This window comes from Peromyscus eremicus, chromosome 19 (genome assembly GCF_949786415.1).
Source record: "Peromyscus eremicus chromosome 19, PerEre_H2_v1, whole genome shotgun sequence".
Taxonomy (NCBI): domain Eukaryota; kingdom Metazoa; phylum Chordata; class Mammalia; order Rodentia; family Cricetidae; genus Peromyscus; species Peromyscus eremicus.
The window spans coordinates 76,559,501-76,582,121 of record NC_081435.1 but is presented as its reverse complement, the minus strand read 5'-3'; the positions used below and the strand labels follow the sequence as shown (position 1 = coordinate 76,582,121).

Genomic DNA, 22,621 nt, shown 5'->3' with positions numbered 1-22,621 from the left:
ATAGATATCATTTCTAAAATAAACAATTGTTTCGCTCCCCTTTGCCTTCTGCGAACCTGTGAAGTCCCCCACTGCTCTGTCCCCATTGCCCAGCTTGGGATGGCGAGATTAGCAGCAGCGGTGGAATGAGGATCCTTGTCCTTAGGAATCCACGCCTGGGCGAGTGGTGTCAGCCCAGGGCTCTGGTGGGAGCAGTACCCTAGGCGCGAGTGGCAGGCGGAGCTCCCTGTCGGAGAAGTGAGTGATGGAGTGCATCTTGCCAGGATCCTCCAGCCCTGCCACCCCGCGGGCAAGGGGGAGGGAGCCGAGCGGGCGCAACGGCCCGCCCCGCAGTCCCTCCCCCTCCTCCGCGCCGGGGAGCCGCGATGGTGCGCTCCGGCCAGCTGTGCGCCGCCGAGTGAGGCGCTAGCCCGTGGGTGCTGCCGGGGGCGGCGGCGCGGAGGTGGGGCACAGCTGGGGGCGGCGCGGGCCTCGGTGCTCCGCTTGTGGCCAGGGGCGAAGGTGACGACCGCTTGCGAGGTGCTGTTGAGCAGCTCGGGGCCCGATTCCCTGGTCCCGGTGCTTGGCGGCCCTGCTATAGACCCTGGGTCGGCGCAGGCAGGAGCCTGGGGAGAAATTGGCGGTGGCGCGACTGCCGGCGACGGCTGGCTGGATGCAAGACCTGCGTGGACCAGGCGGTGGACAGCGGTTGTCGACTCCAAGGAGTGGATCGCCCAGCAGAGGAGCCCGACCACGCTGGCCATGGCCTCCAACTTTAACGACATAGTCAAGCAGGGCTACGTGAAAATCCGCAGCAGGAAGCTAGGGGTGAGTGGCTAACTCGGCTTTCTCCTTCTCCTCCGCTCCAGCGGCCCGGCAGACTGCTGGGGATGGGGGCGGGGAGAGGTGACCCGCGCGGGTACCAGGGCAGCTGGCCTTCCCCAGATAGTCCGCTTGTTGCTTGACCCGAGGAGCGCTTGGCACCTCCTTAGGGTACTCTGCACACCGAGGTGAGGGCTCTGGAGCGCCTAGAATCCCCATCCTCAAGTGCGCGGGGTTCATGGTGACCACAGCAAGAAGTCCAATAGAACACAGGGAGTGTCAGTTCCAAAGATCTATAAGCCTTGGGTATTTATTACGTTCAGTGCAACCCACAATGATTTCTCTCAAAACTGTGCGCCTCTCGGGAAAACTGCTGTGTGCTGACAGCAGGTGTAAATGGTATCTTTCTCTGTCTGTGTGTGTTTATATTCACCATTTCCTGGTCTTCTTTCCCCAAGCCCATTTCGAAATTCTCTTTTGATGCCTCTTAAGCGCAGCGAATTCCTTTTGGCTACAGCAAGGACTTTAACGTGCCCTTAATAGTTGCCCACTGGCTGGCTGCCCCATCTGCTGTTTTCCCGGACCTGTGTATTTGTGCCTGTGTATAGGCAAGTGTGCCTTGTTGGTGCACTCGCTCTTCGCTGCAGGAAAGTCTGTGGAGGCAAAGTTTATGGAATCTTACTTTCTTCTTGAGAGATGTTTGGTCTGACTTGGGGGACAAACAGTGTGGACCTGGGCGGGGAAGTGAGAGGGAAGACAAAACTTCTTTGGTGATTCGATAGGTATTTTAAAGGGATGTACCGACTGTCCTGAAAGGACCTAGGATATAGATGGAAAGAATGGGCGGGCACCTAGAGAGGAGCTCTCCAGATCTGATGGATATGAATGGAAGCAGACTAACTTGCAGGGGGGTATTCCCAACTCCAAAACACAGCAGTGTGGCCGCCCAGGTTCACCTGGCCACAAGATGAAAGGGAAATTCAGCTCAGCTCAGTATACAACAGAGTGGGGTTTTGCTCATTCCCTAGGCTGTGTCTGTCCTCCTGAGCTCACAAGTTCTATCCTTAGACTTTCTAGAATCCTGGCTTAGAGATGGAAAGTTCCCGGATTTCTCTACTGATGAGTGAATATTCCAACTTGGAGAAAGGAAAAGAATGAAAGGGGGGGGGGATGGATCTTAAATTTATGCATAGAAGTGGGGGGATTGTAAATTTGAGAATAAAAGCAGTGTGCCTTTGGGTAGTTGCACAAAGGTATACAGCAGTCAGAGAAAGAAGGTAGATCATCCCGCATTCAGAAGTGTTTATGGACCCTTAGCTGGAGGCAAGTGATGGAGGCAGTAAGATGCCTCTTTTGCTGCCTCTGCTGGCATTCTCACTGAAGACAGACAGGACCAAAGGACACAGGGATCCATTCTCATGCTTAAAGAGTAAGAAATGCATAGCTAGCTAGAACAAGTTTAAGTCATCCATTCCCATCCCCCAGCCCAGCACCCCACTTCCACAACAAAGGGAGGGGCAAGGTTTCAGGGCTCTTCTTGGGTAGAAGATCATACCTCATTCCCCCCCTCCCCCAGAGATAAGGGCTGACCTCATGAAAACCTACAGTTGCTCTTCACTAAGATCCTATCTGGGAACCCCAGAGATGCCACCCAAAAAAGGCTCTATAGGATTCCTGCTGTATGTGAGTCCTCTTTACTTGACCTTTGATTCCCTTTGCTCTGACAGGGTGCTTATTCCTTATCTATCCCTTTGGTCCTGTTGAACTCTAGTTTTGTCTGAGTCTTCCAAATGTGTGCATTAATGGAAGAATTAAGCCCCCTTCCTCATCTCAGTGAAATGTTTCTACTCCCAGTCAAGGAATATGGGACCAATAACTAGAGAATCCCCTCCCTTCCCCCATTTAAGCTATCCAGGATTATATACTATAAGAACTGAATATGTAGCTTAGTTATGTGATAAACTTCAAGCAAAAGCCACCAACTGCCTCCAGGATAACTAGACATTAAGAGCACGTGAAATGTCACTCTAGAACACCATTTCCACTCAACCATGTGTTCCCATACATATTTAGAGCAAAGAATTTTTTGCTAAACTCATTGTTTATTTAAACATAAGCATTTTTATTGGACATGCCTCTTTAAAAACATTAAAAGTGTGTCTGTGTACAAACTATTTTTATCTTCCACTTCTTTTCTGTGTGAAGAATGTGTATTTCAACATCTAATGTTTGAACCCTTTATTTTTTTAAATGTCCTTAAACATTTTGGAAAACATAATTTATTAAAGAAACTTTATATATATATATACACACATATATATATGTATATATATATATTTGTTTTCAGAATATTCTTACACTCAAAAGAAAAAGTTGAAATGGCAAAGCTCTATATTGTTGGTTTTGTGACAGTTTATAAGTAGGTCCCATGAGATACTAAAACACTAATTAAAAATAACAGTGTGTACACTTAAGATTTCAAATGTATCATCATGTCCCAAATCATAGAAATAGGAATTGGATAGGCATTAATACTTACTTTCACCATTAATGGTATATGTTTCTAACTTATGGACTCCAAACTACACACTCTTCCACACAAACCATTTGTAATTCAATGGATATATGATGCTTCTTGTGTGGGTTATAACCAACACTTTATTTCAACATATAAAGAATTGTAATTGTATTTGTGGTGATATTTGGTATATTATGAAAAGAGGTCATACTTTCAGGATCAAATTTTATAATATTTTGTTGACAATATTTGTTGGTCAGTGTAGGAGGCCAGTTGCCTACTGCATACCTGTGACTTAAGAACGTCTTTCTTGATGAAATGTTCTATTGCACCCCTTACTCCCTCTAAATGAGGGCTTAGTATCACACTGAAGGGAAATAATAAAACATTTCTTGGTTTCTGTGTATGTTGGTTTCAGGTTATAGTGGCTGGATGGCTTTCACCACGTTCTTTAGTTAACTCATTTGGGCAATCATTAATAAAGAAAAATTGAGTCAGCTTTGATATTTGTCTTGATTCATCAACAATATTTTCTTCCATTTAGAAAGATTATATTATTATTATCGTTATCATTATTATTGTTTTGTGAAGGGGCTGTGTATCTTAGATAGGCCTCAAACTAGCATTATAACTGAGGATGACCTTGAACTTCTGATTGTCCTGCCTCCGTCTCCAAAATTCTTGTACTACTAGCATGCACTGCTCTGCAGTGCTCAGGATCCAGGGTTTAGTACATATCAGACAAGAATTTTACCAAATGAACTACATTCCCAACATATGAACATTATTTTGAGGAATAAATAAAATATTTCCCCCAATATTCACTAAAGCTCTTTTTAAGTATTTGTTAAAGCACTGAGTTTTATAGGTAAAATTTATACATGTGATTTTTTTAAAGTATGACATACATGTAATAGTAATTTAAATTCCGTAAAAAAGTTTCATTGCCTTTATGAACTTGCGTGTGTGTGTGTGTGTGTGTGTGTGTGTGAGAGAGAGAGAGAGAGAGAGAGAGAGAGAGATCTTTGACAATACTTCAATATCTTTAGAACCATCTCATTCCTCTACTCACGTTTCTGTCGAGCAATTACTGTCATAATTCACAGGACACTGTAGAACCTGTGCTTGTTTGTTAAGGAAAGAATACTAGAAAATAATAATAAAAATGAAAACATGCTAATGAGGCTTATTTATCTCTAAGCCTTGATTGCCCATTTTCTTCTGAACTCTGACAGATTAAATTCAAGTAATCAAGACACATATTAAAAAATATTCAATTTCTTCTTGATTGGGGCTAAACTAAGAAACCTGTCATTGAAATCATTGGTGACTGAATATCCTGCTTATTGACTCATCTATCAAAATAAATATAGCAATATGGAATGATATCATTCATCACTAACATGACTGAACAAAGTTTAAATTGCTGATTTGACTAAATCTAGACTCAGACATCACATTATTGTTGTCAAAGAATTTCATTCACATCATAAATGATCATAAAACAGAAATTACCCAAAATGCTTTTTGAGTGCCAGGGTCATAGCCACAAGTGAAAAATTCCATATTACTTCATGTGATTAGTATTCTTTTAAAAAAAAAGAATGTCCACGATCATCATTACCAATCTGAATCAGTGGTGTGTTTAAGATACGGAAGATGTATTCTAATATTTAAATATGTATTCATACTGTTGTGTGTCTTGAACATTGCTTTCAGAAAAGGATCCATAATATTCATGTTTATTTATAAATAATCCTTTCTCATTAAGTATGGATTTAGAATGAATGAAAATTTCCAATTATCTTTGATTTTTTTTCTAGGTCCATGTTTAAACACACACATCATATAACATTATATGTTACATAATATATAATAGTATGTATACTGTGTCAATTATTTCTGTATTTGTATATATGTCTGCAGATAATTTCTAAATTTCAAGGTAGAGAAAGATCATATGTATATTCTATTTAATTCATATACATTATTTGCTCTGTATATTATTGCATAAGAGGTAGTATAAGCTTAAAAAACAGTATCTACTGTAACAAAATTTATTTTTAGGTTTTTAATCTTAAATGTGCATATGAGCATAACCTAGGATCTTTTAATTTTAAAAATGTGGAAGTGAAACACACACACACACACACACACACACACACACACACACACACACACACATCTACCCCCTGCCCCTGCCACACACAGAGCTAGAAAAATTAAACTTAGATACGTGGCTGAACTTTTATTTGAAGTGATCAAATATACAGAATACATGGAAGACTGGAATTCAGAAGGAATATATGAGGATTCATAGCTACATTTATGCTCTGGTAGATTTGCACATTATGAATGACTTGGTGAAATTGAAAATACTATTTCTTGCTGGATGTTGGTGGCACACGCCTTTAATCCCAGCACTTGGGAGGCAGAGCCAGGTGGGTCTCTGTGAGTTTGAGGTCAGCCTGGTCTACAGAGTGAGATCCAGGACAGGCACCAAAAACTACACAGAGGAAACCCTGTCTCAAAAACCCAAAAAGAAAAAAAAAGAAAGAAAGAAAAGAAAAAAGAAAATATTATTTCTTTCCTCTGATAGCAAGTACCATAAGTTGGTAGTTCTCAACCTGTGGGTCACGACCCCTTTGGGGTTAAATGGCTTTTTCACAGGGGTTGCCTAAGACCATTGGAAAACACAGATATTTTGATTCATAACCATGGAAAATTTAGTTATGAAGTAGCAACAAAAATAATTTTATCTGAGTGTCACCACAACATGACGAACTGTTTTAAAGAGTCACGGTGTTAAGAAGGTTGAGAGCAATTGCTCTAAGTACTCAAATCCCTAAATGATAAAATTAATAATTTCATGATATTTTGGTCAAATACCTTTGTATCACATACATTCCTTAATTTCCTTGTTTCCAGGAACACAACTATGGTTGATATTTTGGAGGATATGTAGTAGCAAAAAGGATTTGCCAATAATGAAGTAGTTCTTTACTAACTGATATTTTTGTTGGACCATAAAAAGCCATGAGGATACACCTGTGTGGCACCAGGAAGTAGTCAAACCTTTGCACTACTATGTTTACACGAACCACATCATAGAAGCCAGAAGATAAGGCAGCAGCAATACAAACAAAACAAAAATTACCTTTCCCCTAATTTATAGATGATACCTAGACATCACATGTTAGGAAATTTTAGCTTAAGAGGAAAAGTAATTTCTATCAAGTGAAATCAACTTATTAGAAGGGAGTTAACTGTAATTTTTGTAGCCTCAGATTTTTTATTAATTTTACCTCGCTTTGATAAGTATTGCTTTTCTTTTCTTTTTGTTCCTTTGGACTCTCAAAACTTTGTCCACAGACCACAAATTCTAGACTGAGGTCATTTTGGGGTTTTCTTTTTTGTTTGTTTTGTCGTTTGTTTATTTGTTTGTCTATTGTTTTGTATTACTGGTTTTTCAAGAAAGGGTTTCTCTGTGTAACAGGTCTGGCTATCCTGGAACTCTTTGTAGACCAGGCTGGCCTTGAGCTCATAGAGAGCCCCCTGCCTCTGCTTCCCAAATGCTGGGATTAAAGGAGTGAGCCACCACCACCCTAACATTTTAATTAACTTTCCATATAAACCCCTTTTAGCTTGATTTTAAGATACTCTCAGTCACTTGTTTTTACATTGTATCTTTTTTTTTTTTTTTTTTTTTTGTTTTTTTCGAGACAGGGTTTCTCTGTGTAGCTTTGCGCCTTTCCTGGAGCTCACTTGGTAGACCAGGCTGGCCTCGAACTCACAGAGATCCGCCTGGCTCTGCCTCCCGAGTGCTGGGATTAAAGGCGTGCGCCACCACCGCCCGGCAGATTGTATCATTATTTTCTCATAAGAATATTGTATCTGTCCATCAAATTGAATGATAGATGGTGTTTTGTTGTAAACAGAAGATATACATTGAATTATTGTTCTTTCATGATATTTGGACTTATTAATAGTAGCTGTAACTTTTGAGCATATGCAAGATATTTTGTCTTATATTTAACTGAATTCATTATAAAGTACTGCCTTAAAAGCTTACTAATATGATTACTGAGAGCACTAACACATCAGAGTTCATGCTAATCTGAAATATAATAACATAGAACTCAGTCATGCTGCTTTTTGTGTGCACTGCACTTTTCAGATTATAAAAAGTTCTCACATATCTTATGTAATTCTTCCAACAGTATTTTTGACAGTACATTTCATTTTCATTCCTATTTCACTTATGAACTAAAATCTAAAAGGAGCAAAATGTGTCAACTAGAATTATAGAAACTCATGCTGTGTTTGTGGGTTTGCCACATTGAAAGTAGGATTTTAACTTCAAGTTCAGCATTGTATCTACTGTATAATAGTTATCATCTCGCTACAAATGTCAAAGGCAACACATTCATATATACTCTCAAAAACAAATACATTTTCTCTTTAAAAAAGTTCTGTGTACATGTGTGTGTTGCACTTTTGTGGCAGGCTCTCTCCCTGTACCAGCATCTTTCCATTGGTCTGGCTGGTTAATGTGATCCAGGTATCACCCCGTCTGCCACATCACAGCTCTGAAGTTGCAGATGCACACCACCACAGCTCAGGTTCTTATCATGCACAGCTAGCACTCTACCAACTGAGCCATCTCCACAGCTCCTAAAATAAATACATTTTTTTTCATTGTTCGACTGGTATAAAGCTAACATTGCCACTTGGATCGCTCAAATTTATTTAGATTGCAACTAAAGAGAAATTTAGAGAAAGACTTATACCACAATAAAAGTCTTTCTAGAGAATTTTTTTAGGCCACTCAGCATGGTCACAAGTGTATATGCATTGATTGTGGCTTCATATTTGGCTAATGTATTCTTTTGAATAAGCAATGCAGGACCCCATATCAGCTGCTAGTGTCTAAGTAGAGTTTAAAACATTTAAAATATACTTAAATTATGTGGTAGTCTGAATGAGAATGGTTTCTATAGGCTCATATGTTTGAATGCTTGGTCCCCAATTGGTGAAACTGTGTGGTGGTATACATTTGTTGGAAGAGGTGTGTCAGTGGAAAAGGTTTTAGGGCTTTGGAAGCCTCAAATCATTCTCAATGTGGTCTCTCTGCCTATGAGATGTAAGACCGCAGCTGCTGTTCCCTCTACCTTCATGAATTTTAACACTCTAAAAACATAAGCAAAAGTGAGCATTTTGTTTTATAAATTGCCTTAATAGTTGTAGCTAGAGTTTTCCTGCCTTGCCCACAGTCAGGACAAATCTTTGTCACCCGCCAGTCCCACAGCTGCTCAGACCCAACCAAGTAAGCACAGAGACTTATATTGGTTACAAAATGTATGGCCGTGGCAGGCTTCTTGCTAACTGTTCTTACAGCTTAAATTAATCCATTTCCATAAATCTATACCTTGCCACATGGCTCGTGGCTTACCGGGATCTTCACATGCGGCTTTTCATGGTGGCGGCTGGCAGTGTCTCCCTCACCCAGCTTCCTGTTCTCTCAATTCTCCTCTCTGTTAGTCCCGCCTATACTTCCTGCCTGGCCACTGGCCAATCAGTGATTTATTTATTGACCAATCAGCAACACATTTGACATACAGACCATCCCATTCAATAGTAGTGGTTTATCAAAGCAATAGAAAGTAACTTATACAGAAGTTGGTAGCAGGAAGTGGGCCTAACCATGTGTTTAGTGAAGAGCCTAACTATGCTGTTTGTGGAGAAACATGAAGACTTTGGAACTTTGGAGTAGGAAAGTGGTTGAACATTGTAAGCAGAGCTTAGTGGACCATTCTGGTAGGAGCTCTCTTCAAGAAGTTTGATAGGTGAAGAATATTAGCCATTCCGCTAGAGAATGTTCCTGGGCTGATTTAGGAGGAAAAAATGTGGCTGCTTTGTGTTCCTGCCATAAGAATTTTCCTGAGGCTAATTTGAAAAGTAACTGACCAATTTGTTTGGTAGAGCAGCCTAGTATTGGTTCTGTTGTGTGGTTATTAGTCATCACTCTTATGCAGGTCTACAATATAAATGAGCAACTAGGGCAAAAAGATACACAAAATGTAAAATTTGAAGAGAAAAGAAGAATCAGGACATTTAATGTCAGTGCCAAGGCTTGTGCTGAAAGAGAAAAAAAAAGACTGAAGAGTGACCTGATGAGAAATGTAATAATTAGCTTTTTTATAGGAATCTGGGAAATTTTCTCACATATAAAAAAATAGGAATAAAAGTGCACTTTTCATAGTTGAAGTTACTTTGACAAACATGTCCTATTGTAGTTTAACTTAACAGTAAATAGAAACAAACTTCCCTGAGTGCTTTAAGGACCTAGAACCAATGCTTTGTATTATCTGTCATTTTTCTAATGTTTTATAGACTCTTATATTTCAGAATGTTTCAGCATTGACCAGGTATATCCTCTAAGCAAAAGTATTCTAGTGCTCATTTGTGATGTTTACTCTAACCATGAACCACTAAGTGCCTGTGCAAAATACATATAACACATAAGAACAGTTTGGAATTCAGAACAAGACTAGATCTGTTGCCACTCTAGTTGGCAGCATAAACATGAGAGAGCAGGGCCTAAAAATGAGGTGGACTAAACTCTCACATAATAGCTAACTTTATTCAGATCATCAGACCAGACAACATATACTCTGAGGTGTAAGCAGAGTCTCATGAGTCAAGTGTACAGTCATAAGGACAAGCTATACACTGCAAAAAAAAAGTGTTTTTCCATAGAGGCAGATAAGCAAATAACAATAGCCAGCTGTAATGAATAATCTGAAACAAGCTCACTCCTATCCACTACACTGAGGGGGCACAGAAGCACACTCCAAGAACAACCAGTGTTATGATGGAAGAGCAGAAATTACAAAACTCTTGTTTACTTGGAGTTTTCTCACAAGGTCTCAGAAATCTCCTCATACAGCTTCATTCATGGATTGTGTTCTGACATAAACCCACATTTTATGTTTACCTGCACTGTGTACAATTATATACATTTTACTTTTAAAAAGCCATGGTACGTATTCCAGTTAACTATGGAGCTTTATTCTTATGCCTGATCTTTTCTCATGGGACTGGCCTGGCATATGAGCACAAGGTTTCACTATTCTCTTGGTGTTTTTCATATGATGCTAGGGTTGGTAGCCATCGTTATACAATGAAGAAACCTTAGAATACAAAGAAAGTGTGTGGCTTGTTGGAGAGTACTCTTGTGGAATATAGCTAAGCATTTTTTTGCAGTATAGAAGAAGAAATGCCAAGTTTATTCTTGCCTCATTTACTTTGTACCTAGGGCATGTGAACATAAGCTGGTGTTTATCAGTCATATGAACCCAAGGAACCTTTCAAGGTAGAAAAAAAGGTTTTTTATTTTTTACTTTTTTTTTTTTCACAGTGGAAACAAAACAATTATTTCTATCATATCAACTTGTTTATGGAGGAGTATGATAGAAGCAATGGGGGTCATTGCTGCTACTGTCAAAAGACAAAAACATCATCAAACTACTTGAAGGCTATTGTAGTAATCTGCATTTGCTTATTCTTAAACCTTGTTCTCCAGCCATTCCTAATTAAGAATAGTGTAAAAACTGCGAAATTCCTTTCCTTTTACAATGGCATATTTTGTTGCTTGCAACAAATGCATAGAAGTGACTAGATGACATTATTGGAGGAAACTCTTAAATTTTAGGATCAATATATTAGAATACTATCTTGAGCCATGAATATTAAGAAATTTTCCTAGAAAGATGTGACCATTGGAAATCATTTTTGCCTGCGCTCAATACTTGTTTGTATTAAAGTCTAAGAATATCATTAATACAGTCTTGTTCATTTAAGGAGATACATAGAAACTTTGATATAAACAACCATTTGTATGATATTATTAAGGAAATGGTTTTAAGCCCCAAGTTGAGTTTCCAGAACTTCAGGAAAGGAGAAATTCTGACCCAAACTGATACCAAAAATTCAGGACAATTCAGTGATGGAGAGACAGACATCTGCTCAGTAGATGCTGCCGTGATTGGATATCCCTAAACAAACAATGTGAGGATCAACATCAACTTCACACTTTCAAGCTCATAAAAGACCAGAGATTTATGTGTGAAATTTAAAACTGTAAAACATTTCATAAAATCATGGAAAAAATTATTGAAAAGTAGGGCCAAATAAAAGGATCTGACACTTATGCCAAAAGCAAGAGCCATCAAAGGGAAACTTGATAAATTCATCCCATCAAAACTAAAACTTTTCTACTTTGAAGGATTCTATTATGATAATGAAGAGACCGATATTGATAGGCAGAAATACAAACGACCTGCCTTTGACAAAGAACTAACTCCTTGCTTCAAAAAAAAAAAAAAAACTTTAAAATTCTATAGAAATGTAATCAAATTGGACTGAAGGTCTGCTTGAAAGGAGGGAATTCATGCCTGATACTGTGAACTAAACCCACTGCCCAGGGCTGGTGAGGCCATGCAACCTAGAGGAGAATCTACTGCTGCTACCAGTACAGTCTCTAACAGCATCTTCAGTACATAACCTCATCCCACGGATAACTGCAGGTCTCACCCTCCTCAAGGAAGATTCTAGCATATGGAGAACATTATAGAAAACTATACTGAGGAATTTGAGAGGGAACAGGTGATCATGGGAAAAGCTGAGGGAGGAGGAGGGAAACAATGTAAATACAGCGCTCATGTGAAAGTGAAAAAATGAATGAAATAGGCATTTATAGCAAATTGATGAACAGATGTTTGAGGTTTACCATCATTAACCATTACGAAGTTGAGTTTCCAGCAGTGATACATGACTACATACAAGTTGGTAAAGCTACAATAATAAAACAATGACATCACCAAACACCACCAAGTATGCAAGGAAACTAGGCCTCAGGGACACTGCTAGTGGGAATTTGAAATGGTTCAGACATCCCTCCAGAAAACAATTCTGAGTTTTCTTTTATATATATATATTTTTAAAAAAACCTCTTAGTTTGAGTTATAATCAACAAAAATTTTGTGTATTCAAGCTAAATAAGGTGATGTTCTGATAAGTGTATACAATGTGAAATGATTACCACCATCAAGCTAATTACCATGTCTATCACCTCACATATCACCTCACATTTGAGTGTGTATAGAAAACATTGAATAACTTCTCCTTGGGGAGATTTTAAGCAGACAGCCAAATGTATTATGTAGATTCAACGTGCCGTACATTAGTCTGTCCAGCTTATGTTTAACATAGAAGTGAATTTTTGTACACGTTGACCAAATGACTTCTACACTCTCCTTACTCTTCAACCTCTGGAAACTACTATTTTCCTATCTGTGAATTTTAAATAGGCTCTTTTAGATACTACATATAAATGAGACCAGGCTGCATTTGTCTGTTCCTGGCTTATTTTTATATAATCAACCTTCTATGTTTATCTTTGTTGTTTCTCATTTACTTCCTTTTAAAGACTAAATAATATTGTTATGCTTTCATTCATATATGTATTTATTTATTAATTGACACTGAGGTTGATACACATATAATATTATGAGTGACGCTGCAAGGAACATGGGAATGCACATGCCTCCTTGATATGTGATGTTCTTTCCTTTGGATGTATACCCAGTAATGAGAGCGATATATGAAGGAGTTCCTTTGTCAATCTTATGATTAAAATATTCTTTTGTCATAGTATCCTTATTTTCTTTGTCATTAATAATGAACTACTATTGCTTTTTTTTTAATCTGTAGCCTCACCATCACTTTTTATCATCTGTCTTTTGATGTTAACCTTTCTAATAGATGTGAGGCGATGTGTCATTGGTGTTTTCATTTACATGTTGCTGATTGTTAACTGTTATGAAAATTTTCTCATATACTTGTCTATTTTTAACTGGGGTCTTTGTTTTCTTTCTATTGTTATTTGAGTTTCTTATGTATTTGGATTTTTAAGTAAGTGTGTGTGTGTGTGTGTGTGTGTGTGTGTGTGTGTGTGTATGTGTGTGTGTATAGTGTTTGTGTGCAAGGACATTCCTGTGTAAGACCAGAGGCCAGTGGAATTGCCCACGAGGCATTTTTGATTCTCAGTTAATGTAGGAGGGCCCAATCTACTGTGGGCTGTACCAGTTTTAGGAATGTGGACCTGAGCTCTGTAAAGGTAGCCAAGCAAGGCAGGACAAGGAAGCTAGTAAGCAGTGCTCTGCCATGATCTCTGCTCTGGCTCCTGCCTCAGGCTCTTGTGCTGATTAAACTTCATGATGGCCTCTAAGCTGTAAGCTGAATGAACCTTCTGCTCCCCAAGTTGCTTTGGGTTGTGGTATTGTTTACCATTGCAGTAGAAAGCAAACTAGAACACCTTGCCATATAACAGAATTGGACACGAATGTGGCTCTCTTTTAGTTAATGAGGACTCTCTATCTTCTACCTTAATTTTCCAAGAAATGTAGCCAGAGATAAACATCTGAAGTAAATTCCTTAACCACTTAAGAAGCATAGTAAAAGCTGTTTTAACATTTCCATATGTTTAACAAAGTAATTAAATGTTAACCTCACCAGACTGTGTCATCTAACACAGCACCTTTCCTTTCTCCCCGGGTTCATGGAATATAGGTTTGTACCCAGTGGACAACACATAGGATAGTGAGCTCTGTGCCCAGTGGATGTCCAAATAGCTATAGCTACAGAGACTAAGATGTGAATGTGGTCTTGGCCTTGTCCATATTATTTCAGTTTTTCTTAAATTCCCCTAGGATCGTAATCCTCTATATTTTCCTTTGGTCTCATTAACTATTTCAGGTTTTTAAAACATTATGTAAATAATGATTTCAGTCAGATTGCTGGGAGGGTAGAAATATAAACAAGTGTATGTCTATTGTATTTATATGAATACTAGTTCTTTAGAACATTGCCCTTATTTTTATTGTATGTAGGTATGTTTGGGGTTTCTTCATGTATTGGGGGGAATATCTTGCTTCATTTTATATCTAAGGAAAATAATCTTAATACATGATAATTTTATGTTTTATATAAGGCCAATGAATTAGGGCAGCTATTCTCAGGGAATGTAGTGTGATATGGAGAGCAATTGGCTAGAAAATGCCATGCCTTAGCTAAAAGGAGATAGTTAATGCTTAACTTTTCATAAGGTACATTTTATAATTTTAACCATACCCATTTTTTAAACTTCTGGGAAAGCACTAAAATTAGCTTTATTAAAAGCAAACAAAAAACAAACAAAAATGTTTATTGGCTTTCCATAAGGAAAGAACAGAGGGAACAGATTTTTATAGAAGAAGTTACCTAAAGTGTCAAATTCCAAATGGCAGCATCCCATAGACATGGAAAACTCAATATCCTTTAACCTGTTGCTATTTCAGTTTCAAAACAACAAATACTGATTTGGCATTCCACAATTAAGCAGTACCACCTATTTGGAATGTTTTGTATTGAATTGTAGCTCTTTGGGACATTAATTCTCTTCCTCTTTGCCTTTAGTAAACAATTTTTGCTGGATTTATGTTTAGCACAACACAGGCAGATAGGTTATGATTACATGACTAAGTGTTGCTAACATTACTGTGACAATGTTATTCACATGGATTGATACTGGCAAAAAAAAAAAATGGGAGCTGTGTGGAGGTTCCCAGTATCATAAATTGGTTGCACCTTGGCTTGAGAATTCCAGGCATCCTTAACTGGAATGGTATGGCTGCAGGCTTAACACAACTGTAGCATGAATCTTAAAGGGTCTTATTAATAAAATCAAACCCAGAGCCAGGTATTGGGGTGAATGCTGGAAGATCAGAGAAGCAGAACAAGCCACAGCTTCCTCACCTTGCCAGTTCCTCAGCTGATCCTGTTTCCTAAGACTGGAAGCTTCTAAGTCCTCATCCAAATGGATCTCAGCTGAACTGCTGCTAGAAGCCTAAAAGCTTAACCAGGCCATAGTTCCTCGTCCTCACACCTTAAATACTTTTCTGCCTCCTGCCATTACTTCCTGGGATTAAAGGCTCACTTCTTGGGACTAAAGGTGTGAGTCACCATGCTTGGCTATTTCCAATGTGGCCTTGAACTCACAGAGATCCAGGCGGATCTCTGCCTCTGGAATGCTAGGATTAAAGGCGTATGCTACCACTGTCTAACCTCTATGTTTAATATTGTGGCTGTTCTGTTCTCTGACCCCAAATAAGTTTATTAGAGTGCACAATATTTTGGGGAACACAATAACACCACACACAACACTCTGTTCAGTTACAAGTATTTTTTTTTAATGTCACCTCCATTGGTGGCACCCCAGAAGTATAGTATCACCTAAGAATCCCTCTATCTGTAGTTCATCTTCCACGAGTTCTCTAAGGACTCTTCCTCTGCTGTTGGTACCTGGTGATCACATAGCACCAAGTGGCCAGGAGTCCTTCTGCCACACTGCTACAAGAATTCCCCCACTGGTCTGCTTTTGAAAATTGTTGTCTATTTTTCTTAGGATCCTTTAATTCTGAGCCCCCATAGTTTTATTCTCATCCCATAAAAACATCTCCGTTGATTAGACACTTTAAGTTCTGTTCACACTTTTTTTTTCTTCTTTTTTTCTATTTCTGTTTTTTCCAGTTTCTATTTTTATTGCTTTCTTCCCCCCCCCCATTTATTAAAAACACATCCTTTTCTCATACAATATATCCTGATTACAGTTTTCCCTCCCTCTACTCCTCGTAGTTCCCCTCCACCTCCCCTCCTATCCGGATTCACTCTCTTTCTGTCTCTCATTAGAAGAGAATAGGTTTCTAAGAGGTAACAACAAAACATAATAAAATAAATATATTAAGTTAAAACAAATACCATCATGTCAAAGTTGGATGAGGCCCATCAACAAAAGGAAAAGATCCCTAAGAGAAGACACAAGAATCATAGACCCACTCTTTCACACTTTCAGGAGTCCCATAAAAACACTAAACTGAAAGTTATAATATATATGCAGAAGACTTGGTGCAGACCCGTGTCAACCCGTGCTGGTTGCTTTATTCTCTGTGTTCATATGATTTTTGCACAGTTGATTTAGAGGGCCCTGTCCTCCAAATGAACCTAACAGATATTTACAGAACATTTCACCCAAATGCAAAGAATATACCTTCTTCTCTGCACCTTATAGAACTTTCTCCAAAATTGATCACATACTCGGCCACAAAGCAAGCCTCAACAAATATATAAAAATTAAAATAACTACCCGCATCCTATCAGACCATCATGAATTAAAACCAGTTATCAACAAGGACACAAACAACAGAAAGCTTACAAACTCATGGAAACCGAACAATTCTCTACTGAAAAAAAAATTGTTCACACTTTCAATCTTCAGTTTTGCATGTTCCAGTTTCTGTGAAGTATTTCCTGCTCAGTACTGCTTGTTATAGGAGTCTAAATACAGTGCATTACCCAGCATCTCTAGTCCCACCTCTCTTTCTAAAATTCTTTAGTGCTAGGCCTGAGATGGAGAACTAGGTTTTCCTTTATCTCACAGCATCCAGACATCATGATGTCTCCCAGGGGCTGTACACTGAGTTTAAAAGCCTCACTTCTTTCACAGACAAACATTTTCCAACTCTAATTTAAAGTTCAGGAGTTGCCATGACTTTAATGATTCTTTTTTTTTTGTTGTTGGGTTATCCTTATATCTCTGGCAAGATTACTTTTCTAAATTTCAGTTAAAAACCTGTAATTCTCCCTCCCCTCTTAACTTTTCCCACAGTTTCCCATTACCTAAAGTCGTAATTAAAATTACAGTGGCAATACAAAGCTGTCCACAATGTCCACTATTGTTGCATTTAGCTTTTTATTGTAATGTTTTAAATTTACTATAAATTACAGGGAATTGTGAACCTCTGTTTATAAACTACCAACATTTACAAATATTGCTTAGTACTGTTTTTCTGCTTTTATTTTTAATCAGAAAAATGTTAACATTGAAAACCCATTTGAACCTCTTGATAAAATCATGCACAGGAGTTTTAGGGAGAATTTACTAATGTAAATTGTAATATGAAGATACATATCTAGTTTTTTTTCACTTCAAAAATCATTTTACCTGGTGTTCTATAAATAAGCCACACTTCATTAACAGCCATTGTAAGATTTCAGCTTGCAAAGTCACACTTCCTGGGCTGTAATTGTAACTCAGTAAAAGAGCACTGGCCTGGTCTTGTGAGGTCATGGATTTATTACCCAGGTGTGTGTGTGTGTGTGTGTGTGTGTGTGTGTGTGTGTGTGTGTGCCTTCATAACACACACATGTTATGAAGGCATTCAAATTCATGTGTATGGGGTTCATGCACATATGTTTGCATATAAGTGTGGACATTTAAGATCAAGTCTGAGTTTCTTCCTCTATTTTTCATCACCTAGTATTTGGACACTAGGCTTCTCAGTGAACCTAGAGCTCACCCATGTACTAAAACTAGCTGGTTGGCAACATCTAGAGATCATCCTGTGTACCTCCCTAAAGGTGGGATTACAGAAGGTCTCAGCCTCACCTGGATTTTAGGTTCTGAAGGTCCAAATTCAGGTCTTTTTGCTTGTACTTTATACATTGAACAATATCTACTGAGAGGAGTTCCATCCATTTGAATACTAACCTGATCTAAAGTAATGGTTTTCCTTTAATTTTTCTTATGATGTGTTTTACTAATATTTTAGATATTAATAAAAGCACATTTATTCTCTTTTTGACTTGCATTTTTATGTCTCATTTAAGAAGTTATCCCTTGCAGTAAGATAAATTATTTTTTTCAATTCTAATTGTAGAATGAGCTATTTCAACATTTTTATATATAGGTCTTTAATAACTTAATCTGCCTTTTTTAAATGTTTGAATCTGTGATCTGTTTATTCCTACTGAAATAGGCAGTTTTCACTTACATTAAGTATTCTCATGCTTAAATTTGTTAGATAAATCTAACTTCTAATGTTCCATGTATACATATTACATATTTACTTTTACATGGTTTATAGTGTTTATAGTGTTTGCTTTTATAAATGAAGCTTTTCCAACAACTATATTTTTTTATTCACTTGCAGTGGTTGGAAAAATGTTATATTTAGTCACTAATTGCATATTGATTGTGCTAAGGTATTGCCTTGTTTAGGTGCTTGGAAACACTACTAAGGAGTTAGCCATAAAAATACACAGTTGGTATGAGGGGAGACTCACATGAGCCCAAGATGAGAGAAGATGATGGGAAAGTATGAAAGTCTCTATTATTGAGAGCCAGGAAGTTCCTGAAGTGTTGGAAGTTTTTGAATAAATTTGAGGGAAGGATTCAATAGGTAATATAAAAAAGCTGTAGAGTCTACATGGCACTTAACTGGTGTGAAGCACAAAGTTCCTCATGGCCACAAGTTTATAAAGTATGTCAAGTTAGTTCAAATTAGTCACTTTTGTGGAGGTATTTTCTAGATTGTTAAGGGCAGAAATAGAGACAAAATACTACATAGAAGCAGGAGCAAAAAAATGCATGAAGGAGAACTTTGGGCGGCAAACAGAGAAGAGCTATGCTGTTATATTCAGTGAGTGAAGTACCTTCATGCATTGCTTATGATTATTTTTAAATGGATTGGCAACTACCTCTTCTGACCTTTTAATTATATATGCCTATATTCATATAATGTCTTCTATTTCCACTGTGATGGCTTATTAAAAAGTCCTTTATTAATAAGATTTATTTACAAATCTTAAATAAGGCTTGTGTCTTCCCTCCCCCTTTTGTTATGTATAATACTTTAAATATCTCTTTTTTCAGATTTTGATCATATTGTTCATTCATTAGATTAATTTTTTCTCAATTATTCCACAATCATGATTTTATTTTATAAAATCTCACATGTAAACTACAATTTTGATTTAACTATAAAATGTTTTATTTGATTCATTGCATATCATTTAATCAATATATTTTCTTTGTTTCTTTAAGGAACTTCAATTTTAAACAAAAAGATGTTCTTGGAACAAACTTTGTCCAAACATTTTCAATTTTGATTGAAAGTAATTCTGATTAAAATGCTGAAAAAAATAGAGAATTCCTATGAATGGTTAAAGTGTATTTTTTTTCTGATTTCTCTTCCCATTTTATTTTACTTTTTGATTGATATGCTAAGGAGTGGATCAAGAACACCTTTAAGATAATTTTAACATTAGTACATTATAGCTAGAAATGTATACATACACGCACATAATTTCTCCATGTTTGAATTTGCCTGTTGAGAAACTGATTAAGCTTATTAATTGTCTTATAAAACATTAGTTATTATTGTTTATGAAATGTTGATAATTTAGGGTTTTTCTATTGAAAACATGAAACTTAAAACCACCAAAGAGCATTTAAGGTAAAGCCTTTCGTTCTGAAATAACCATAGCACGATAGAGGGTCATTTTCCATCACTGAACTAAACATTTTGAATTATCATGAATCTCCTACTAGAGCAAAGTTGTAGCAATTAGTTATACTTTGCATTTCAGAATATAGAGTTGATTTGGTGGTAGTAGAATGGAAAAAAGCAGCAGCATGGTTGAAATATCTTGTATTATCTGTGTCAATTCTTTTAGTAGTAGGCAAACAAGACATTAATTACTTCATCTAGTAACTTTAGTCTAGGCATTCTAAAAAACAAAAACCCTACATAATTCATTTGGGGATCCTCATTAGCTTTGGATTATCCAGTTTTCAGCTGCAGAACACTTCTGTCTACTTTTGTTTTTCATTAGGGATTGCTTAAGTCCTACTCTTTTAAAATATTTAATTTTTTCTATGGTTATAAAAATGAGCACAGTTTTTAAGGTAAAATTCATGTATTGAATTCATAAATTCAAAATTTACAGAAAACTGTAAAGAAATTAGACTCCCTTACAGCCACCCCCTCTTACTCATTATTACTGTTGTCATTATGTAGATTTTACAGGGCGACTTTTGTATTTTCATCAGGGTGAAAGATGTGAATGCTTTTGTATTTTATAAAAATATAGCAGAGTGTATACATTGTTTAATAGATTTTTCTCTACCTAAAACCAAACACCAATGTTTGTCTTCTAGTGTCAGTTGTCTTAACACCCTAATGCCATTGACCATACATTCTGTGGAATTTTTCTACTCTGAGGCAAAATCAGGTTTTAAGTCTCATTGCAGTGGGGGATACTTAGGAGGGAAAATCTAGGCTTATGACATTGTTTTAGGGAATGTTGGAATTCAGGTAAAATGTAAATAAAGTAGCGATTGTTATAGGTGCAATAAAGTACAGCTGAAAGTGGTAAACATCAGCTTTGAGACTTGATAGAAACTCAGGCATTTCTCCATGGAAACTAAAAAGATGAGCTGCCTATAAAATAATGTGTCTTGCACCCTCTTAACTGAATCTCTGTATCTTGGTACCAATGACAGCTGCTTCTCCAAGTCAAAGGGACAGCAACTCCAGGCAAGAGTTTTATTCTTATGTACATAATTTTATACATCAAAGTGTCTAACAGATTCCAGTGAAAAGATAAATTGTTCTGATGAGAGGATATCAATATGCAACTGTGTTGGTAGTATCCTTCAGAAAAGCCATTTGTATTAACTGTACACCTAGCTTTAATTTACCTTTTATTCTAACCTAATGAATGGAACAATTTAACATTCAATCTAATGTTATACCTCACAATACATACAGGGGCACACAATTTTAAATAGGCATGATTTGCAGATATTATTTAATTTGTGTAAGTGCACATTCCTGTTGGATTCCCTTTACCCATGGATGTTGTTTTATAAGTAGAACTAAAGGTTAAAGGTTCTATATTTGCTAACCTTTTAATTTCAGATAAATTTAGGCTTAGTATAAAACTGTAAAGTTGTGTAAAATTTGCATACCTTTCATGCAGTATTCTGTTAGAACACGTATAAGAATAAAAATTACCTTATTTTTAAAACATTATTTTTCATGTATTAAATAGTTAATATCTCAGGTTTAGACATGTATGTACTTAAAATGATATCTATTAAACCATGAAAACCTATGTTCAATGACAACAAAGAAAACCGAATTTGAAATTAAATTACAGTTAAACTCAGGAATATTCTGTAACATACTTCACATTAGATAGATATCCCTTCGTAAATTACCAAACCAAATAAACTTATCATTTCTAACTCTTGTGAGATGGGTAAAATTTCTGTAACTGTCAGTAAATTGAGTGAAATAATGGTCGTGTGATATGAGTGTTAGCCTAAGTATTTTTGAGAAAAGAGAAGGAACAAATATATTTCTGTGTTTCGGCAAGGTTACAGTATGAGAGGTTAATCTCATTCACAGTTTGACAAATTACATAAGATCTACCAGCATCAGTAACGCATCAGTCATTTTAATAACTTAGAAATTAATGTTCAAAATCTTCTTGTGGAGCTCCTAACAGTGGGATCAGGGGCTTTCTCTGACTCTGTCATCTGCTTTTGGGACTCTTTCCACCTCCTGGGTTGACTAGTCCACCCTTACTAGGAAAAGAGGTGCCTAGTCTTACTACAACTTGAGATACCATGGTTGGCTGATGTACACGGGAGGCCTTCCCTTTTCTGAAGGGAAGAGAGAGGGAGTAGATTGGGGGGGGGGTTGGAGAGAGGACCTGGGAGAGAGCAGGGAAGGAGGGAAACTGTGATCATGCTGAAAAAATAAATTAATTTAACAAAAAGTGAAATTGAAAGAAAGAAATGAATCTTCTTGTGTTTGAAATATGTAAATTGAAGATAAAATGAATGTATATTACATTTCTGGTAAACTCAGTGTTGGCAAATCAAGGCTTAAAGTTTCCAGATATGTATTCCTGATACCATAGCACAGTGATTTGCTCATTTTAATGGTACTGATTGTTCCTGTCATGGGAGTAATAGTTGTAAAAATTATGATATTACTAAAACAGAAGTTTCCAACATCTTACTTAGTCTAATTTAAAGAGCTTGATGCTGTGCGCTTTCCTGGGTTTGAACCTAGTTTATGTCTGCATATAGCATTTGAATTTGTCTTGAAATTCTAATAGATTGTACACTAGTTTTCTAGATCCATCAGTACTGCATATGAGGTGCAGTTTGTGAGGACTTCTGCTTCAGGAAGAGGACGTAAATTAGTCTTCAAAAATGATTTTCAAATTATAAGTTTTTCTTTTTCTGGTATTTCATGAAATATTTTAAAAGTTGTTTAATGGCATGGCAAAAATCTAATAGATTTGTCATACGAAGAGCTGTCTCTGACATTTTGTGACAACTTTTGG

The 22,621-nt window shown here is 37.1% G+C and overlaps 1 protein-coding gene across 1 annotated transcript in view; it reads left to right on the top strand.

Annotated features, from left to right (window-relative positions):
- Positions 1–741: 741 nt before the first annotated feature.
- Positions 742–22,621, top strand: part of Dok6 (docking protein 6) — a 391,510-nt gene continuing 369,630 nt past the window's right edge. Inside the window, exon 1 of the mRNA XM_059246053.1 lies at positions 742–807. Coding sequence (XP_059102036.1) covers positions 742–807 — 66 coding nt within the window. The remainder of the gene's footprint in view (positions 808–22,621) is intronic.